The 17,714-nt window shown below is 42.2% G+C and overlaps 1 protein-coding gene across 6 annotated transcripts in view; it reads left to right on the forward strand.

Annotated features, from left to right (window-relative positions):
* Window positions 1–17,714, forward strand: part of SUSD1 (sushi domain containing 1) — a 136,038-nt gene that overhangs the window by 61,528 nt on the left and 56,796 nt on the right. For all 6 annotated transcript variants that reach the window (XM_023201849.3, XM_023201859.3, XM_023201842.3 and 3 more), the window contains 4 exons: window positions 356–453; window positions 1,386–1,572; window positions 10,847–10,956; window positions 14,806–14,998. In XM_023201849.3, the coding sequence (XP_023057617.2) occupies window positions 356–453; window positions 1,386–1,572; window positions 10,847–10,956; window positions 14,806–14,998 (588 nt within the window). The remainder of the gene's footprint in view (window positions 1–355; window positions 454–1,385; window positions 1,573–10,846; window positions 10,957–14,805; window positions 14,999–17,714) is intronic.

Raw genomic sequence — 17,714 nt, forward strand, 5'->3', positions numbered from 1 at the left:
ATTGCAGGGAAGGTCTCACTCAGGACCCAGTTCTGGGCCTCGTTCCATTCTACCCGAGTGGAATGCCAGTGGCATCAGTGGCCTGTCAAGTGAATCACAGGTTGGAATTCTGACCTATACCCAAGCAGGAATCTTTCCTTTCCCTCTAAGTCAGGTAATGGGCCATGCTCATTCCTGATGAAGAGAAGTTGGGTGATTGGCTTGGGAGAGCTTGTATTGCCTGACTCAGTGTCCACCTCTGAGGATGAATGGTGACCAGCAGAGATACCAGCTGTGCAGATAGACTGATCTCCTTCAGAATTTTCCTAAAGCCCATTGATGCATTTTGTGAGTCGACTGCCTTTTTCTCTTTTAGAAATCCTGACAAAAATTGATGATGTATCAGTGTTTAATGATACCTGTGTGAGATGGCACATCAACTTAGGAAGAATAAACCCCCAGGTCACATATGTGGTAAGTAAAACGATCTACTTCTTCCTGCTAGGACAGACACGTCACCCATGGGAATATGAGTCAGAGGGACTTGCTTCTGTGAGAGCTTTTCAATCTAATTGCTTTTTTTTTTTTTTTTTTTTTTTTTTTTTGACAGTCTCACTCTGTTGCCCAGGCTGGAGTGCAGTGGTGGGATCTTGGCTCACTGCAACCTCAGCCTCCTGGGTTCAAGTGATTCTCCTGCCTCAGCCTCCTAAATAGCTGGTATTACAGGTGTGCACCACCATGCTTGGCTAATTTTTTGTATTTTCAGTAGAGATGGGGTTTCACCATGTTGGCCAGGCTGGTCTCGAACTTCTGACTTCAGGTGATCCACCTACCTCGGCCTCCCAGAGTGCTGGGATTATAGGCATGAGCCACCGCACCTGGCCTCAGTCTAACTGCTTTCTGATCCCATTGTCATTTAAAAAGAGTGGACGGAATTTTTGAAGATATCTGTATTAGTTAGTTATTTTGCATTTCGTGTTTAACATGTTTGTCATTCAGCAGGGTGCATGTGTGGGGGATGCGTTTATATTTGGCATCCTCACGATTGCTTGTTTCCAAGCGCTTGTATTTCACGCCCCCAGAGCAAGCCCGGGAGCGTCTGCTGACTTGGTGACAGAGTGCAGCCAATGGTCCTCAGGTTGCAGTTGTCTCCATTTGATCATTCGTGTGCAGGAGAGCACTTCCTAGGGAGATTGCTCATTTATGTCTCTTCTGGGGGTTTAATATTCACCGGGCTGATCAGACTTTATCAGCAGATACTGGTAGCAGAGGTTTACCTTATGAATGCTCCCTGGCTGAGCAGCGCAGTATAAAATGGAATAGCAGGAGAATGGGCTCCAGCACCACAAATTCTGGACTGTTTTGACTGGAGTCATAGGGGGTTCTCTTGTCTTTTCCTCTCAAAGATATCCATAAAAGGACAACGGTTGGACCCTGTGGAATCAGTTCATGAGGAGACAGTCAACTTGACCACAGACAGCAGGACCCCAGAAGTGTGCCTAGCCCTGTACCCAGGCACCAACTATACCGTGAACATCTCCACAGCACCTCCCAGGCGCTCTGTGCCAGCCGTCATTGGTTTCCAGATAGCTGGTAGGTGGAGGTGAAGTCTCATTTCCTCCTAGAAAATGCTAAGCCCAGAATGTGGGGAAGTATGCTGCAGAATCAGTTGGGCCGGAGAGCTCCTATTTGCTTTCTGAGATTTATACTCAGACGTAGTTGCTCCAGCCGTAGAACTAGAGCAGGTCAAGAGATCCGTATCCTCTTGGTACCAGGCTGAATGGGCTCTGGGGTATTTTTTCTCAGCTGAGCCCTCAGGGAGAGGTGGCAAGTAACAAAAAGGCATTTAAAAGGAGAACATTAGGTGATGATCAGTCCACTCTCAAATACCCAAGGCAACAGAGGGTAGCCATGTGGCTTATCTTTGGCAGTAAACTCAAAAGTCATTTCTGGCCAGGCGTGGTGGCTCATGCCTATAATCCCAGCACTTTGGGAGGCTGAAGCAGGCGGATCACTTGAGGTCAGGAGCTCCAGACCAGCGTGGCCAACATGGCAAAACCATATCTCTACTAGAAATAGAAAAACTTAGCTGGGTGTGGTGGTGCACGCCTGCAGTCCCAGCAACTCGGGAGGCTGAGGCACAGGAATCACTTGGACCCAGGGGGCAGAGGTTGCAGTGAGTGAGCCGAGATAGTGCCACTGCACTCCTGCCTGGGCAACAGGCAAGACTCTGTCTCAAAAAAAAAAAAAAAAAAAAAAAGAGTCATTTCTTGCTCTTGCATGTGAAAGAGGAGGTGCCAGGGAGGCTGACCCAGCAGCTTTAAGGGGATCAAGTTGAGAGTGGGGAGGTGGAAGCAGGGGCACCCCTAGGGTGCAGGAGGGTAGGTGTTAGCTGAAGAAAGGAGTGGAGGGAAGGAGCTTTAAGAAGTAGAAGTAAACCTCATTGTACATAATTGTCACATCGGTTTTTAAAAACATTGTGACAATTACAGTAAGTTAAAAAAAAAAAAACCTCTGGTTTTGAGGTATGAGGACTAATTAAATACTTTGTAGACAGGTGGGACACAGTGGCTCATGCCTGTAATCCCTGCACTTTGGGAGGCTGAGGAGGAGTGCTTGAAGCCAGGTGTTTGAGGTCAGCCTGAGCAACATAATGAGATCCCCATCTCTACCAAAAATGAAAGAAAGAAAATTTAGCCTGGTGTGATGATGCATGCCTATAGTCCCAGTTACTCAGGTGGCTGAGGCAAGAGGATCACTTGAACCCAAGAGTTCAAGGCTGCAGTGAGCTCTGATCATGCCACTGCACTCCAACCTGGGTGACAGGGCAAGACCCTGTCTCAGAAAACAAACAAAAAACCCTGTAGACAAACCTTGAGAAGTAATTGATGTCATTTATTTATTTATTTTCTGAGATGGAGTCTTGCCCTGTCGCCCAGGCTGGAGTGCAGTGGTGCTATCTTGGCTCACTGCAATCTCTGCTTCCTAGGTTCAAGCGAGTCTCCTGCCTCAGCCTTCTGAGGAGCTGGGATTACAGGCACCCACTACCACGCCTGGCTATTTTTTGTGTTTTTAGTAGAGACTGGGTTTCACCATATTGGCCAGGCTGATCTCAAACTCCTGACCTCAAGTGATCTGCCCACCTCAGCCTCCCAAAGTGCTAGGATTATAGGTGTGAACCACCACAGCTGGCTGATGTCATTTATTATTCTGGGGGAGTTGAGAAAGTTCTTAATTAGCTGTTTGCTATCCCACTTAAACTGTACCTTAACCCGAGTAGCTGGGAAGTGACATAGATTCAGCAGAAATAGTTGAAAAAGTCTGCCAATCTTAACAATATAAAACCAACTATGAGATTATACAAATTAGGTCTCTTCATATTTGTATATAAATAAAACAAAATTAATTCTTTGCAAGTAAATAATATGTAGGCAAAGATATTATAAAATTAATATGGTAACTAATCAGAGAAGCCTTACAAAATTATTAGTAAACTACTATAGGGAAATGTCTTTAAAAGATCATCACTCACCGGTCACTATTCAGTGAGGATGACAGGTTGCTGTTTGGCATCAGCTGTTTTTACTAATATCCAATTACCTGTTCAAGTTCCTTTCCCTTGGGAAAAACATGGTCTTTGGAGTCAGGCAGATCTGGTTTTGCATCTTAGCTCTGTAGTGAAGAGTTGGCTGATCATGGCTGAGTTATTTAATGTCTCTGGACTAAAGGGAATTAGATTATATTTGCAAGTTAATCTAGAGAGAATTAGGATTTATATTGAGCCATCCTAACTGGGAGCAAGGTATGTTTCCACATTTACTCAGTGTGTACTCAAGTCTTCTGTTTACTTATGCACTATTATAAAGAGTTGTCATTCTTTTCCTCCAGATCCTGGACATCTGTTCTGATTTCATTATCGGAGTTACGCTATTTTCCTTAAAATGAACTGGGAAGTTTTCCATTGTTTTTCCCGCTGGAATAGTTTATGTCACATTGGAATTATTCCCTTCCTTTAAAGTTGAACAGTTTCTCAAAAGATCATCGAAGTTTCACCCCTTTAAGGAGATGATTCTTTGACAGCTTTGTCAATTTCTTCCATGATTTTGGGTCTGTTTATGTTTCTGACATTTTCTTGAGTCAATTTTTATATTTTTCTAAGAAATGTATATTTGGTTGATGTATTAGACATATTGTCAGAATGTCAGATGGAATATTTGATTTCATCTCCTCTGGGTCTATAGGTTATATAATCCCAGGTTATTCTGACTCCTGTTTGGTTCTCTTTCTCTTTTTAGAGGTTGATTGGTTTGGGTTGTGTGTTTTATTACTATTTTTTTTTCCCCAAGGAATGAACTCTTGGGTTTTGAAATTGTTGTTCTTTTTCAAACTCACTAATTTCTCCTCTTGTTTTTATTTTTCCTTCTCCATGTTTCTCTCTCTCTCTCTCTCTCTCTTTCTTTTCTTTTTTTTTTTAGACACCCAGCTCTGTCACCCAGGTTGGAATGCAGTGGTGCAATCACGGCTCACTGCAACCTCGACCTCCTGGGCTCAAGTGATCCTCCCACCTCAGCCTCCCAAGTAGCTGGGACTACAAGCATGCACCATTATGCCTGGCAAATTTTTGTATTTTTTGTAGAGACAGGGTTTCACCATGTTGCCCAGGCTGGTCTTGGACTTCTGGGCTCAATTGATATGCCTGCCTCCGCCTCCCCAAGTACTGGATTATAGGTGTGAGTCACAGTGCACAGCCCATATTTCTGTTAAATTGGTTATATTGTTCTGTTTCTAAATTCTTGAGCTGAATGCATAACAAAATTCAACTTATTTCCATTCTTTTCTGTTTGATAATAAAAGTCTTTAATGTTTCTTTCTCTCTTGCAGATTTGAGCTTTGGCAGAATTCTTTAGGCATTGATACATGTTTCAAGGCATGATATAATTGCTATTCCGATTTTCTGTTTGACAGAATAATTATTTATGAGTGTTTTAATATGTATTCTCTTTGCCCTTATTTTCAAAGCATTATATAATTACTATTGTGATTTTCCCTTTGAATAATTAATTATAAGCATTTTATACAGTGGTAGATTTTTTCTTTGTAACACTTATACTGTGTTGTCATTTTCTAGTTTTATTACATTTTGGTATGTTTTGGAGTATTTATTGACATTTTCTTGGGTCTTAGCATTTGGCCAAGTTTGGTAATGTCAGTAGGTGCTAGATAATAAGGTAGAGTGTTTGTCTGTAAGGGGAGTAAGATCTATTATTAAGTCAACTTTATTAATAAGATTATTCAGTACTTCTGTTTTTTGTTTATTTTTAACATGGATTGCCATTTTCTGTTCCTCTTAGAAATTCTTATTGGTTTGTTTCACACATTTTGATATGATTTTTATGTTCATGACTGATATCTTTATTATAGATTCTTTCACTAGTAACAAATGGCTTGTTTTAGCCTGTTTAATACCTTTGCCTTGAATTATATGTTGAAAGTAATATTGTCTTCTTGATTTATTTGTGCTTGCATTTGCATGATATGCCTTTGTCTACTTTTTTTCCTTCTTGAAAGCTATCTGAATAATATTGCTATAAATGTACTCTAGGAGACAGCATGTATTGACAGCCTTTCTAGAAAACTTTTATTTTTGATTAGATAAGTTATCCAACTTACATCATTCTTATTTGTGATATGATTTTCCTTTTATTTATTTATTTATTTATTAATGAGACAGAATCTCGCTGTGTCACCCAGGCTGGAGTGCAGTGGCGTGATCTTGGCTCACTGCAACCTTGGCCTCCCGGTTTTAAGCAATTCTTGTGCCTTAGCCTCCCGAGTAGCTGGGACTACAGGCGTGAGCCACCATGTCTGGCCTCTTTTTTCCTTTCTTTTTTTTCTTTTTTTTGATACGGTCTAGCTCTGTTGCCCAGGCTGGAGTTCAGTGGTGCAACCAAGGCTCACTGCAGCCTTGACCTTCCAGGCTCAAGCAATCCTCCTACCTCAGCTCCCAAGTAGCTGGGACCACAGTTATGCAGATCACTTAATTTTTTCATTTTGTAAATTTTTGTAAAGACAAGGTGTCACTATATTGCCCAGGCTGGTCTTGAACTCCTGGCCTCAAGGGATCCTCCCACCTCAGCTTCTCAAAGTGCTGGGACTACAGGTGTGAGCCACTGTTCCTGGTCTGTTTTTTCCCTTTTTAATGCTACTTTGCTGTGTCTTTTGTTTTCTTTTTGTTACACAGATTTTCTTTTCCAGTGAGTCAGATAGTATAGATTTTGTTTTCTTTCCTGCAAGTGATCACATTTAAAAAAGGCAAATTCTATTTGAGTGTGTATTTCTTTTTTTTTTACCAGTGTTAAGACTGAAATATTGTTAACTTTTCCCTGAATGAGATAAGTTAGCATTCCTTTTATTTACAAAACTCCCTTTTATTTCTTCCCCTCTCTCTCCTCTTAGGTTATTGGTTTAGTATGGCATTATATTACCAGTTTCTTATTTTTAACATGTATTATCTCTTCAAAGAGCTCACTCTTATATTGATTTATAGAAACCTTGGTAGCAATGATTTAACCTTGGGTACATGTTTTAATAGTTTCAGTGCTTATTGACAGTCTTTTCAAACCACATTCTCTATTATTTCTCTATCTCTATTTCTCTCTCTGTAGGGTGTTTTGCCTGCTCCTCAGGGAGGCAATGGGATATTTTCTGAGTCCATGATGATCTGAGAATGTCTTTTGTTGCCTTCACATGTGAATGAGAGCTTGATTGAAGATAAAATTATTGGGTCATAAACTTTTGTTCTTGGAATTCTAGAAGTATTTCATATTGACATTGGGAACTGGAAGCTTTGAAAGAAGAGTTAGAAGAAGGTGTGATTTTCTTTTTTTTTAAAATCCTGGCCAGGTGCGGTGGCTCATGCCTGTAATCCCTGCACTTTGGGAGGCTTAGGTGGGCGGATCACCTGAGGCCAGGATCAACATGGTGAAACACCAAAATCACAAAATTAGCCGGTGTGGGGATGGTGTGTGCCTCTAGTTCCAACTACTCGGGAATCTTAGGCACGAGAATTGCTTGAACACGGGAGGCGGAGGTTGCAGTGAGCCAAGATCACACCGCTGCACTCCAGCCTGGGTGATAGAGTGAGACTGTCTCAAATAAATAAATAAAATATAAACAATTCTATGTAAGCAATTTGGTTTTCAGCTTGTGTATCATGAAGGATTCTTTAGCCATAAAATTTAAGACATTAATCATTTATTAATGTACCTGGCAAATGTTTATTGACCACCTATTATGTGTCTGATGTTTTTTAGGCATTGAGAATTTGATAGTGACACAGAAGTCTCTTCCTTCATGAAACCTCTGTTTGGGTAGTGAGCAGATAGAAATGTTCACGTTTTGCACTAAGTTTTCCAAGTACCCTGTGAGTTGCTGTTGTTGTTGTTGTCGTTTTGAGACTGAGTCTTATTTTGTCACCCAGGCTGGAGTGCAGTGGTGTGATATTGGCTCACTGCAACCTTCACCTCCTGGGCTCAAGAGATTTTCGTGCCTCAGCCTCCCGAGTGGCTGGGATTACAGGCGTGTGTCACCACACCCAGATAATTTTTGTATTTTTAGTAGAGACAGGGTTTCACCATTTTGGCCAGACTGACCTCAAGTGATCCACCCATCTTGGCCTCGCCAAGTGCTGGGATTACAGGCATGAGCCACCTTGCCCAGCCCCCTGTGAGTTTTCTGGTCTTTAGAATTTGGCTTAACTATATATTAGGAACATTTTCTTTTATTACATCTCTGATTATTGCTTTTTAAAAAAAAGTTTGTTTTTTGCTCTTCAAATACCCCTATGTGGAATTGCTTGTTCATCCACATGGGTTTCCCATTTTCTCCTTTTTATTGTCCAAGTCTTTTTCCTCTGACTTCTTTGAATATATAACAAGTTTGTTCTCTATGTGCACTTACGCAAATATGCATTTTTGCATTGACATTTCCTATCTTTACCATTTCCAATGCACTTTAAATTCTGCTGTTGCACTTTCATTTCCTTTTCTTTGGGTCTCATCTAGTTCCCTTTTTATTTCTGCTTCTCTCTACCAGTTTCCTCTCTGCTGTCACGTTCTCTTATTATCTCATCCTTTATCTCTTGTTTGAATCTATTTAAAAAATTTTTATTGACCATATGAAACAGATGCTACCTAATTTTACCATTCTTTTGATCAATATTTTCATGTTTATAAATATGCTTGTTCTTTGCCTCCTGAGCACAATCTTCCTTTCCTTCCCTCTCCTTCTTTGTAGAATCATTTTGCAGTTTTTTTCCCACACTTCTGGATTATTTATCCTTAGAAGATAAAAATTCAGTCTAGGTCTGATATTTCCCTCATAATAAAATGGATGGCCTTCCCTTTGATCTTCCTTTCCATTGGATAATGTTAGTATGTTTATGTCAGATCTCAGTATGAATGGATTTACTGCTGGTTTGGTGATCCAGTGTCCTTTGGGCAGCAGCTGTGAGAAAGCCCACCACCCTGTGCTTTACTTCTGAGCATTTTGCTATGATTGGTGAAGTTGTTGGCTTTGGGCCTGGCTTCTTTATGGCACTACAGCCTACCAAGGCAGGAAAGAGGCAAGCCCCTTCTGTTAACCCAGCCTCTCTGCCAGATGGTACCTTCAGGTCCTGAGGCCTCTACTTCGAAGTCCTTTCCTGTTACTAATCTACAGTGTGCTAAAGAAGGACTATTATTATTATTATTACTATTATTATTATTAGCAGTAGCAATAGTAGTATATATACTATTATTTTTAATATATACCTGATTGCCTATCAGAATTGCCTGGTGAGGTTAGGGATGTGGTAGTTCATGCCTGTAATCCCAGCACTTTGGGAGACTGAGGCAGGTGGATGGCTTGAGTCCCGGAGTTTGAAACCAGCCTGGGGACATGGTGAAACCCTATTTCTACAAAAGAAACCCCCCAAATTAGCTGGGCTTGGTGGTGTATGCCTATAGTCCTAGCTACTCAGGAGGCTGAGGTGGGAGGATTGCTTGAGCCCAGGAGGTGGAGGTTGCAGTGTAGTCAGGGTGACAGAGTGAGACCCTGTTTAAAAAAAGAGAGAGAGAGAAGAATTGTCAGGTGAGCTCTTAAAAAAATACAGATGTCAAAGCATTACTTCAAATCTGCAGATGTCTGGGTGATTCTGATGTGCAGTTTGGGAACCACTGGGCTAAATGGCTCCAGATAGAGCATGGGTCATTGATTTGTCCTGTGACCTGTCTTGATTTTTCCATGGGCTCTAGTTCTCCTCCAGTTCTTTCTTTTGAAACTTTGGGACTACATTCCTTTGCTTGGAAGCCAGGTTGCACAGTAGGTCTTAGGGTCTTTCTTTAGCCCGGGCTCTTCCATACTGTGCTAAGCTGAAATGTCTTCATGTTTCCGCCTTGTGTATGGCAACCGACCCTTCTTTCCAACCCAGATGCAAATTTTGACCCATTTTTACTTATTCTCCATCACTTCTGTCAGGCTTGGGCGTGGGAAGTGGGAGCCAGATGCCTTTGTTCACATTGCCATCTTCCCCTGAATTCAGACGATAATGACTATCTTATGTGAAAATCATATTGAGATGTGAACTGTGCAGATAGTACTTCTGCTTCTGTTCTGCCTGTACAGAGACAGAAGCTTTATGTGGTATTTCTTACATACATGCATTTCTTACATGCAGACACTTGGTGTTCCTCAAAATCGCGTGCATACATGTGACCATTTTCATTTCTGATGTCCTTATGAAATCTGTTAAATAAAAATTGTGAAGACAAAGGAGAGCACATATGATAGCTCTTCAAATTCTCTCTCATAACCATCTTTCTACACTTTCCAATTATAGGCAGGAATATTTTCCCCAGCTAGTTGCCTTGTGCTGAATATGTCAGTGATATTGAAAATGCTGTGGACAATTCTGATCTTGACTAAAATAATTTATTGTTCTCATTCTTAGGTAGCAGAAACTCCCACAGGAGAAATACACATTAAAGGTAGTTATAAAATAGCTTCTCTTTGGTAGACATTTACACCTTTCCCATTGGTAGAAAAAGTACAGTCTTGTTTGTTAGGAAATATACTTTTTCTTGAAAATCACTGATGTTATTCCTGACTCTGTTGTTTCTTTAATTCATTAGTAACAAATCTATCCTTTTAGACTACATTAAGAAAATAGAACATTGTAAGAATGAATTTGACTGCAGGAGGTATGAAATCACTTTTTTTCTGTACAATGGTTAAAACAAGTCTGCTTTCTGATTATTTTATTGCCTTAGTACTCAGCTGAGTAGCTCTTGAAATACTGTCTGCTGTGAAAGCAAATTTCCTCTTGCTTGGTCATCTACTTTCTGGTTATTTTCTAGGTTGGAAAGCACTTGCTCTGAGAGTTTAAATCTATAGGCTTTGATTTTTATTTGCCACTTTCCTTATTCTCAGACTTTCTGGCTACTGCTATGCTTACCTTTACGACATTTTACTATGGACAATCCAAGTGACAGGATTAACTTTCTAAAAATATCACAGCTTTCTTTATTAATTTACAGCAATTATTAAATGTTTCATTTGCTTATCTAAGCAGCCTGTGACATAAGAAAAGCAAGCTGAATTACTTGATTTTACAAACAGGGAGACTGAGGTTCAGTGACTTAGCTAAGGTAATTACAATTGAGAAGTTGGAGAGCCAGGACTTGAAGATAAGTCCATTGATGCCAGATTTAATATTATTCCTGTTAAACACCCAATTGGCTCTCTTAAGGTGTCAGAGTTTCACTTGCATTCAGTTGTGATGCATTTTGCTAATTTGGTGCAAACTATAAGTTTCTCTCTTGTCTTTTAGAAGATGATCTCTTAGAAGATGATGGAATATTCAATATTTCAATATTTAATGAAACTTGTTTGAAACTGAACAGGCATTCTAGGAAAGTTGGATCAGAACACATGTACCAAGTAAGGAGATCTCTTATGCTATTAAAGAATTGTGTCATTTAAAACTTTGGGTGATCTCCAAGTAAGTATCCAAAGTATTTAAAAATGAATGAACTTCTAGACAGTTTGTGATTTTTGTTTCTAGAGATGGATGTGAGATGTGAGATGGATGTAAATGAGGAACTAACTTGAAGAAAGATACTATATTTGGTGACTTGCTATCATTTTCTGTGCCTGGCATTTCAAGCTTATATTTTATTTTAATGCATTAAATAATACAGCTTATTTTGCTATCAGATTCACATTTGGGCATGGAATGTGTTTTTTTCTTTTTTTTTTAGACTGAGTTTTGCTCTTGTTGTGCAGGCTGGAGTGCAGTGGCGTGATCTTGGCACACTGCAATCTCTGCCTCCTGGGTTCAAGCGCTTCTCTTGCGTCAGCCTTCCTGAGTAGCTGGGATTGTAGGCATGCGCCACCATACCTGGCTAATTTTGTATTTTGAGTAGAGACGGGGTTTCTCCATGTTGGTCAGGCTGGTCTTGAACTCCTGACCTCAGATGATCTGCCCACCTTGGCCTCCCAAAGTGCTAGGATTACAGGTGTGAGCCAACGTGCCCACCCTGGGCATGGAATTTTAAGGAACTCATTGGATGGCTATTGGGCCTCATTTAACTTGATATTTTCTTAAACATCATGAGTAAAATGATAAGTAAATTCAGGCAGGAACTGAGATTTATTTTTGTGTCATTTTTAGTGCCTAGCAAGTCATCTGGTGGACAGTAAAATCAGTAAGTATTACATTTAAAATTTTTTTTTTTTTTTTTTTTTAGACGGAGTCTTGCTCTGTCGCCCAGGCTGGAGTGCAGTGGTGCCATCTCGGCTCACTGCCAGCTCCGCCTCCCGAGTTCACGCCATTCTCCTGCCTCAGTCTCCCGGTTAGCTGGGACTACAGGTGCCCGCCACCGCGCCAGGCTAATTTTTTGTATTTTTTAGTAGAGACAGGGTTTCACTGTGTTAGCCAGGATGGTCTCGATCTCCTGACCTTGTGATCCGTCTGCCTCGGCCTCCCAGAGTGCTGGGATTACAGGCATGAGCCACCGCGCCCAGCCAAAAAAAAAATTTTTTTTTTTTGAGACCGAGTCTTGCTCTGTTACCCAGGTTGGAGTGCAGTGGGGCAATCTTGGCTCACTGTGACCTCCACCTTCCAAATTCAAGCGACTCTCGTGCCTCAGCCTCTCAAGTAGCTGGGATTACAGGCGTGCACCACTATGCCCTGCTGATTTTTGTATTTTTAGTAGACATATCGTGTCACCGTATTGGCTAGGTTGGTCTCGAACTCCTGACCTCAAGTGATCCATCCACCTCGGCCTCCTGACGTGCTGGGATTACAGGTGTGAGCCACTGCGCCCAGGTCAAAATTAATTAATTTATTCTATTTACCAAAAGGCTATCACGTATTAGGACCTGGAAGTTAATTAATTAATTTATTCTATTTACCAAAAGGATATCATGTATTAGGACCTGGAAGTTTCCAATTCAAACTAATAGAATATATAGGTAAACAGGCAACTACAATATGGTATAATGAGTGCTTTGACAAAAAGTAAATTAATAATGGAATAATAAAAGTAAATAAGTATAAAAAGAGAGATTTTATTTGTAAGTGTGTGTGTGTCCAGGTACAATTTTTTTGTTTTTTTTGAGATGGAGTCTTGCTCTGTCACCCAGGCTGAAGTGCAGTGGTGTGATCTTGGCTCACTGCAGCATCCCTCTCCCAGGTTCAAGCAATTCTCCTGCCTCAGCCTCCCTAGTAGCTGGAATTCCAGGCATGCGCCACCATGCCCAGCTAGTGTTTGTAGTTTTAGTAGAGATGGGGTTTTGTCATGTTGGCTAGGCTGGTCTCGAACTCCTGACCTCAAGTGATCCAGCCGCCTTGGCCTCCCAAAGTGCTGGGATTACAGATGTGAGCCACTTGCCAGGCCCAGGTACAATTTTTTTAACCAGAAGCAAAGACTGTTATACTGAGTCGTAGAAAATAAGTAGGAATTGACCGGGCGCGGTGGCTCACGCCTGTAATCCCAGCACCTTGGGAGGCTGAGGCAGGTGGATCATGAGGTCAGGAGATGGAGACCATCCTGGGTAACACAGTGAAACCCCATCTCTACTAAAAATACAAAAAATTAGCCAGGCGTGGTGGCAGGTACCTGTAGTCCCAGCTACTCAGGAGGCTGAGGCAGGAGAATGGCTTGAACTTGGGAGGTGGAGCTTGCAGTGAGCCAAGATCGTGCCACTGCACTCCAGCCTGAGTGACAGAGCGAGACTCTGTCTCAAAAAAAAAAAAAAAAAAAAAAAAAAAAGTTAGATAAAGGTTAATTTGTGTGACATGTGAAACACTCTTAAATTGACTGGAAAAAAGTTAATATTTAAAAGTGTTTTGCTAAAGAGAATAGACATATTGCCTAAACATGCATGAACACATCATGCCTCGCTAGTAAGTGGTTCAGAAGAATAGGGGCTGCCAGACCGTGGGGGAGCAGCTCCGACGATAGCACAGTCTAGGTTGTGGCCATGGATGTGGGTGGCAGAGGTGGAGTGAAGCGAGTTCATAGCATTGAGCTCTAAGAACTCTGAGGCCAATATTTGATGGTTTATCTGGAAGGACTTTTAAGTTATCCAAGAGAATTCAAAGAGTTTGAGAGAGAAGAATCCTTATGAACCACGTGTCAGGGTCTTGGATGACTGTGGAAATTGATAGAGAAGAGTGAGTGAGTGATGGGAATAAGGAGGGATTGAGGGTGGTATAGACAATGGTGCTAGCATCAGTGGCAACACTGAGCATATGTCTCCACCAGCTAATGCACACTAACTGATCAAGGGTTGATCATATTACTTATGGGACCTTCACAAAAGTTTTTCCCTATAACTCCCTGCTGGAGCTGGCAGTGTGTAGAGGATGATTTGTGTGATGTGACTCCACGGATCAAAAGCCCTTTTACCAGAGGTCTAATAGGAAGGATCCAGTGAAGTACCATGGCATTTGCTTTGAATGCATAATCTGGGGTGGTCCCCTACGTTTTTGGTTTTTTTCCCCTCCATGGGCAGGGTTAAGAAACCCACCTAGTTTAAGTACTCTGTTCTATGAGGCTTGTCCATGGATTTCTTACAATGAAAAGAAATTAAAAGAGTTTTGGCTGGATGCAGTGGCTCACACCTGTATTCTCAGCACTTTGGGAGGCTGAGGTGGGAGGATTGCTTGAGGCCAAGAGTTCGAGACCAGCCTGGGCAACAAAGTAAGATTCTGTCTCTACAAATAAATTGTAAAAATAATTATCCAATAATTACCCAGGTGTGGTGGCACGTGCCTGTAGTTCCAACTACTTGGGAAGCTGAGGATCATTTCAGTCCAGAAGTTTGAGATTGCTGTGAACTAAGATTGTGCCACTGCACTCCAGCCTGGGTGACAGAACCAGCCCCTGTCTCAGAAAAGAGAGAGAGAGAGAGAGAGAGAGAGAGAGAGAGAACTATTCAGAAGGGAAGGAGAAAAAAAAATAATTTTGCCCATTAGCTCCAATGTAATCTCTTTCATTTGGGTGATAATCAAGGGATTATTTTAGAATAGACTAACATTTTCTTCATCTGAGATGTAGTTAATGCATTTTAAGCTTGGTCCTATACCTGATTGTGAGGACAGGTAAGGTAGCTTTGTAAAGTCCTTCTTCAGGTTAGCTTGCTACTGTCTTAAAAATAATTATAAGTAGGCAAGGATAAATAAAAGGAACTTTCTTGCTTTAACTCCTCTTTGCTAATAGTCTAGGCACCTGTTAGCCAACGGAAAATTTAATGCAACACTTTCTTTTAATCTCATGGCAGTTTACCGTTCTGGGTCAGAGGTGGTATCTGGATAACTTTTGTCACGCAACATCGTTTAACTTCACAACGTGGGAGCGAGCGCCTGTAGTGTGTTTGGATCTGTACCCTTCGACTGATTATACGGTGAACGTGACCCTGCTGAGATCTCCTAAGGCGCACTCGGTGCAAATAACAATAGCAACTCCCCCAGCAGGTGAGTGTAGATGTTTCTTGTGCCTCAGGACAAATTGCCTATGTGAATTGAGCTATGCAGTGTGTGGGGGGGGCATAAAAGTGCTAGTCTGGGAGTCAAGAGACAGGGGTTCCAGGTCTAAGAAACTTTGTTAGCTGTGTCTGGGGCTGAGGATGCCTGAACCTTACCACTTATCCCCTTCCCTGCAGGGTACTGGCTCGTAGAGGGCACAGACCAAGGGTGGACTGATTTATTCAGAGCTCCCTGGGAGTCCTAAATTGAGAATTTTGTAAAGCATTTTGTCTCTCACCCCAAATTTAAGACTACTGAACCCTAAGGGTATCATTATCGGCAACTAGAACCAACTTCTGGGAGACCAGAAATGTGGGTCCCACTGTGTCAGGCAAAATGGCCTCAGGACTGGGCCATGTATAAGCACATTAACTTGACATAGAGAACAGAGGCCTGATTAAGGTCAGGCTGCTTAGAAATTCTTCCCTTGCAGTCTTTTGAGGAAGCCACCTAGGTGCCAACTGTATTAACTCCACAGCTCCCCCTAGTGGGATGGCTGTAGTGCAGCCATCACTACTATTTCTTTTGTTCTTTAATCCTGTGGGTTTATCAGACAAATTTATGGGCAACCAGAAGAGGCTGCCCCTTTGAAGGAAAACAGCAGAAGAGGGTAGGTCCTGCTACTACCTCCCTGAGGCCTCTCTGTGATATTCACCACTGCTTTTGTGGGTCAGGGTGGGCAGTTTGGCCTTTGCATTTAGAAGACTCTGGGCCGGGTGTGGTAGCTCACGATTGTAATCCCAGCCTTTGGGAGGCCGAGGTGGGTGGATCACCTGAGGTCGGGAGTTCGAGACTAGGCTGGCTAACATGATGAAACCCTGATTCTACTAAAAATACAAAAAATTAGCCAGGTGTGGTGGTGTGTGCCTGTAACCCCAGATACTTGGGAGACTGAGGCAGAAGAATCACTTGAACCCGGGAGGCGGAGGTTGCAGTGAGCTGAGATCGCACCACTGCACTCCAACTTGGGCAACAAGAGCAAAACTCCATCTCAAAAAAAAAAAAAAAAAAAGATTCTGAAATGTGTTAGACTCTCATGAGGGCCACGTAGCACCTGAGGCTGAAACTTTTTTTTTTTTTTTTTGAGATGGAGTCTCACTCTATCACCCAAGCTGGAGTGCAGTGGTGCGACCCTGCAACCTCCACCTCCTGGGCTTAAGTGATCCTCCTGCTTCAGCCTCCTGAGTAGCTGGGACTACAGGCGCATACCACCATGCCCAGCTAATTTTTGTATTTTTAGTAGATACATGGTTTCACCATGTTGGCCAGGCTGGTCTCGAACTCCTGACCTCAGGTGAGGTCTCCCAATTCAGCCTCCCAAAGTGCTGGGATTACTTTGGGAGTGAGCCACCGTGTCCGGCTTCAGTTTTTATCCTATTTTTCATATCAGATTGAGCCTGGCACCTTGTCCTGTCTGTATCAGCAGAGTTGGCACAAGGAGCACCTCATGACAACATAAACCTACCCCCAACACATTTTCAGCTGCATAGTAATGCTCGCAAATTGAATATGAATTCCCTCCAATTATTAAATTCTTAGAGAAATAAAAATCTATAAATAAAATCTGGCTGGGTACAGTAGCTCACGTCTGTAATTCCAGCGCCATGGGAGGCTGAGGCAGGTGGATTGCTTGAGTTCAGGAGTTTGAGACCAGCCTGGGAAACATAGTGAAACCCTGTCTCTATAAACAATACAAAAATTAGCTGGGTGTGGTGGCACACACCTGTGGTCCCAGCTACTTGGGAGGCTGAGGTGGAAGGATCTCTTGAGCCTGGGAGGTTGAGGCTGCAGTGAGCTGAGATTGCGCCACTGCACTTCAGCTTGGGCAACAGAGCAAGATTGCCTCAGGTAAAGAAATAAAGAATAAATAAAATCCACCTCTCCTTGTAAAATAAACTAATATGTAAAGGCATGAAGTCTCCAATTTTTTTCTGTCCTACATCTTTTCTGCTGAATCTCAGCCAGAGTGTCCTGCTGAATGGAGAGTGTGTTCTAGCTGTTGAAACCTAGGAATCTTGTTTTGTAATAGATGCTACTCCTTTGGTGTACAGGGGACTGGCAAATGCCAAGGTTTTGAAGCAGGCACATCCTTGGCATATTCTAGGAATGTCATGGAAACCAGTATGGCTGGAGCAGAGAGCTGGGGACAGTAGTGAGAGATGAAGTCTAAACTCTAGCATGAGTATAATAAATGAGAGGCCCGTGGTGTTAAGTTCAGAAAGAAGCCTGTTGTTATCTTCTCCTTTGCCTCCCTAAATTACTAGTAGTAAGTATAATGTAGCATGCCATAGTTCACCCTCTGTAGGTTACCAAGTAGTCTGGAGTTTACCAGGTGTCAATTTAAACGTAGATTGGGAAATGTCTTCTTATCAGGGTAGTTGGATTCATTTTGTACTCTCCTTGAAAATTTTAGACATTTGCAGTGGTGGCTCTGGGTCTTTTTTTTTTTTTTTTTGAGACGGAGTCTCGCTCTGTCGCCCAGGCTGGAGCGCAGTGGCCAGATCTCAGCTCACTGCAAGCTCCGCCTCCCAGGTTTACGCCATTCTCCTGCCTCAGCCTCCCGAGTAGCTGGATCTACAGGTGCCCGCCACCTTGCCCGGCTAGTTTTTTGTATTTTTTTTAGTAGAGACGGGGTTTCACCATGTTAGCCAGGATGGTCTCGATC

This window comes from Piliocolobus tephrosceles, chromosome 14 (assembly GCF_002776525.5).
Source record: "Piliocolobus tephrosceles isolate RC106 chromosome 14, ASM277652v3, whole genome shotgun sequence".
Taxonomy (NCBI): domain Eukaryota; kingdom Metazoa; phylum Chordata; class Mammalia; order Primates; family Cercopithecidae; genus Piliocolobus; species Piliocolobus tephrosceles.